The 2,655-nt window shown below is 29.7% G+C and overlaps 1 protein-coding gene across 1 annotated transcript in view; it reads left to right on the top strand.

Annotated features, from left to right (window-relative positions):
- Nucleotides 1-1,112: 1,112 nt before the first annotated feature.
- Nucleotides 1,113-2,655, top strand: part of LOC108764933 (glutamate receptor ionotropic, kainate 2-like) — a 21,093-nt gene continuing 19,550 nt past the window's right edge. The window contains 3 exon segments of the mRNA XM_018513339.1: nt 1,113-1,203; nt 2,248-2,284; nt 2,286-2,401. Of these exon segments, the coding sequence (XP_018368841.1) occupies nt 1,113-1,203; nt 2,248-2,284; nt 2,286-2,401 (244 nt within the window).

The following is a 2,655-nucleotide window of genomic DNA, read 5'->3' as shown; positions in this document are numbered from 1 at the left end:
AAGAAGGCGACGAAAAGAAAATATTTTTGAAATTTTGAACCGCCCTCATAATTATGTATGTGTATGAGTAATTTTTTTTACATTTCTCTAAACTTGATTTTTTTCTAAAACAAACAATGCGAAAATTGTCCCTTTAATTTTATATTTGACATTTTCTTATTATTATTTTTATTACACTAAAAAACAATTTTACACAAAAGAAAAAAGAATGAATAAACACACATGGATATATATAATTACATATGTAATTATAATAATTGTATTTAACTTCATATACAATTATATATGTTTATAAATATTTATACATATTTATATATACATGAACAATTTTTTACCATATTCCTTACTATCAGTTGTTGCTGCTATGAATTCAGCGTTGAATACGTTTAATATTTATAATTCATCGTTTTCGTAAACATAAAGTTCTTTCATTTTTGAAGAAATATGGTTTTTCACACAATAATGTCATACAATAACAGTAGGGTATATAGGTAGATTCTAATTCCGAATTAAAAATCCGCCTATATACCCTACTAATAACAATAGAAATAATTAGTTACTTTTTCCTGCCTAAAATGACTAACGTAATCGTGCATTGACATCGCACATGAACTGCCTCACCTCGGGAGCTGAGGCAGCCCATGCGCTGTCTTACGCTGCGAGTCGTATAGACACCCTGCCGTCTAATACGCGCATGAATGGAGCATGGAGTGAAACGGAACGCCTTCCATGCTCTCCATGCGCATCATGCGTGAAACGGAACGCACCCAGTGTTTCTTATACACTGATGTTGTTAGTTAACGAATGTACGAAGGAAGTGGAACGCGAACTGTGAGGGCAACGGGTTGAATGGGGACGAGTGGCACATACGCATTGCAGTCAAAGGAGCCTCTCTACCTTTCTCTCTCGCACAGATGTTGGCTTCACGATCAGCGGCCTATTCTTCTTTCAGTAGTATATGTTCTAAGATTGCAGTATAGGAAGCTTGACGTACAAGTGCACACGCATATTTGACATCGCGTCGTATATATATTATAATATTTATGCCTTAATTAACACGCGCAAATATTTCGAATAAATTCGTCCTTGTGTTTTACATATTATTTGTTAAAATGGATCCACTACAGTGTCTGTTTTCGGTTGTATTAGTTTTATTAGTGACAACATTATGTATCTTTGGTCAGATGCGACCAATAAAAATCGGTAAGGACTGATCCTTTTCTACAAAATTAATAAATTTTAGAAAGTAGGTATGTAGCTCATGATATGAGGAAATTTTATGTTCAAAAGAATCATTCAACGACAGAATTAACAAAGACCGAAATCTCAACGATAATTTACTCTACTGATACTACGTAATTGTAAAAAGTATTTTAAACCAAAGTAGTATCAATATTTTCGAAGACCCACTTCTTCAAACTACATGTGAAAAATTGTTTATAACAAATATTTTTTACAATATTATACAATTTTAAGTTATATAATATTATTCCTCGAATTTTTATTTTCACTTGAATAAAAAACCGTTTAATTACATTAACTTCCAGCAAAGATATATTAATTTAAAATGCAATAGACTTGTGAACACCAGTTCAGAAAATTTCCTAACGAATACCAATTAGGATTAATATAATATTCCATTTGGCAACTGTTACATACATATTAAATTTAAATAAAAACCGATGTATAAATTATTAATTAACTTCTTCTTTTTTATGACGAATTACGTCATTACGTCATTAAAAAACGCTTGGTAACAATGCTATGTCGATTCATAGTTACAACAAAATGGAAAAAGCATCTCCATCATAAAAATATATATCAATACAAGGAAAGAGTAAAAAATATTTATACTAAAATAATTTTTAATTAAAGTTCATTGGTAAATGAATTTTGAGCATGATAATATCAGTATATAATCACAAAGTCACGTAAGAGAAATATTTTTACCGATGTTCACATGCGCTTGTTACTTAATATTGATCCGATACGCGTAATGTAAATTGTAAACTCATGCATAGTCTGCTATTATTAGCTGTTATTAAAGTAAATAGACGTAATAATTATTTATACATATAATTATAAAATTAATTGTATATATTATATATACAAATCTTTTTACTTTAAATAAACATTACTAATAAATTTATTGATTAATAATTCAGCACATTTATTTATATTTATTTTTTACAAAAAATGACAATATCAATTTTTAAATTAATTTTTCATTTATTAATACATTTTTAGGAGCAATTTTTCACAAAGGCGAAGAACATCTTCAATCTATTCTCAAGAGCAATCTCTGACACAAAAAACGAAAACCATAAACTCGCATTTGAACTTGTAGCAGTCATTAAGTACATCGAAGGCAATACCAATAGCTTTATGACTACTATAGCTGGTAAGTACGTGATGAGTTCAATTATTCCGAGTGACGATTATATCATAATGTTGAAATGTATGTTTTCTAATAATTACACAGGCCTGCATGGTTTTGTTGATTGGGATTTAACTATGTTTTCTTACATAATTTTTTGCGCTGAATCCGAATCCGGCGGCAAAATTGCTCTATCACGTCAGGTTTTTGAGAAAAGTGAGGTTAAAGATGTCAAAATTGACGTTTTTTGACATATTTGTGATTTTTTTGCTAGCGAA

Source organism: Trachymyrmex cornetzi, unplaced genomic scaffold (genome assembly GCF_001594075.2).
Source record: "Trachymyrmex cornetzi isolate Tcor2-1 unplaced genomic scaffold, Tcor1.1 scaffold468, whole genome shotgun sequence".
Lineage (NCBI taxonomy): Eukaryota > Metazoa > Arthropoda > Insecta > Hymenoptera > Formicidae > Trachymyrmex > Trachymyrmex cornetzi.
The sequence above is the reverse complement of the archived record's forward strand: the minus strand, read 5'-3'. Positions and strand labels throughout refer to the sequence as shown.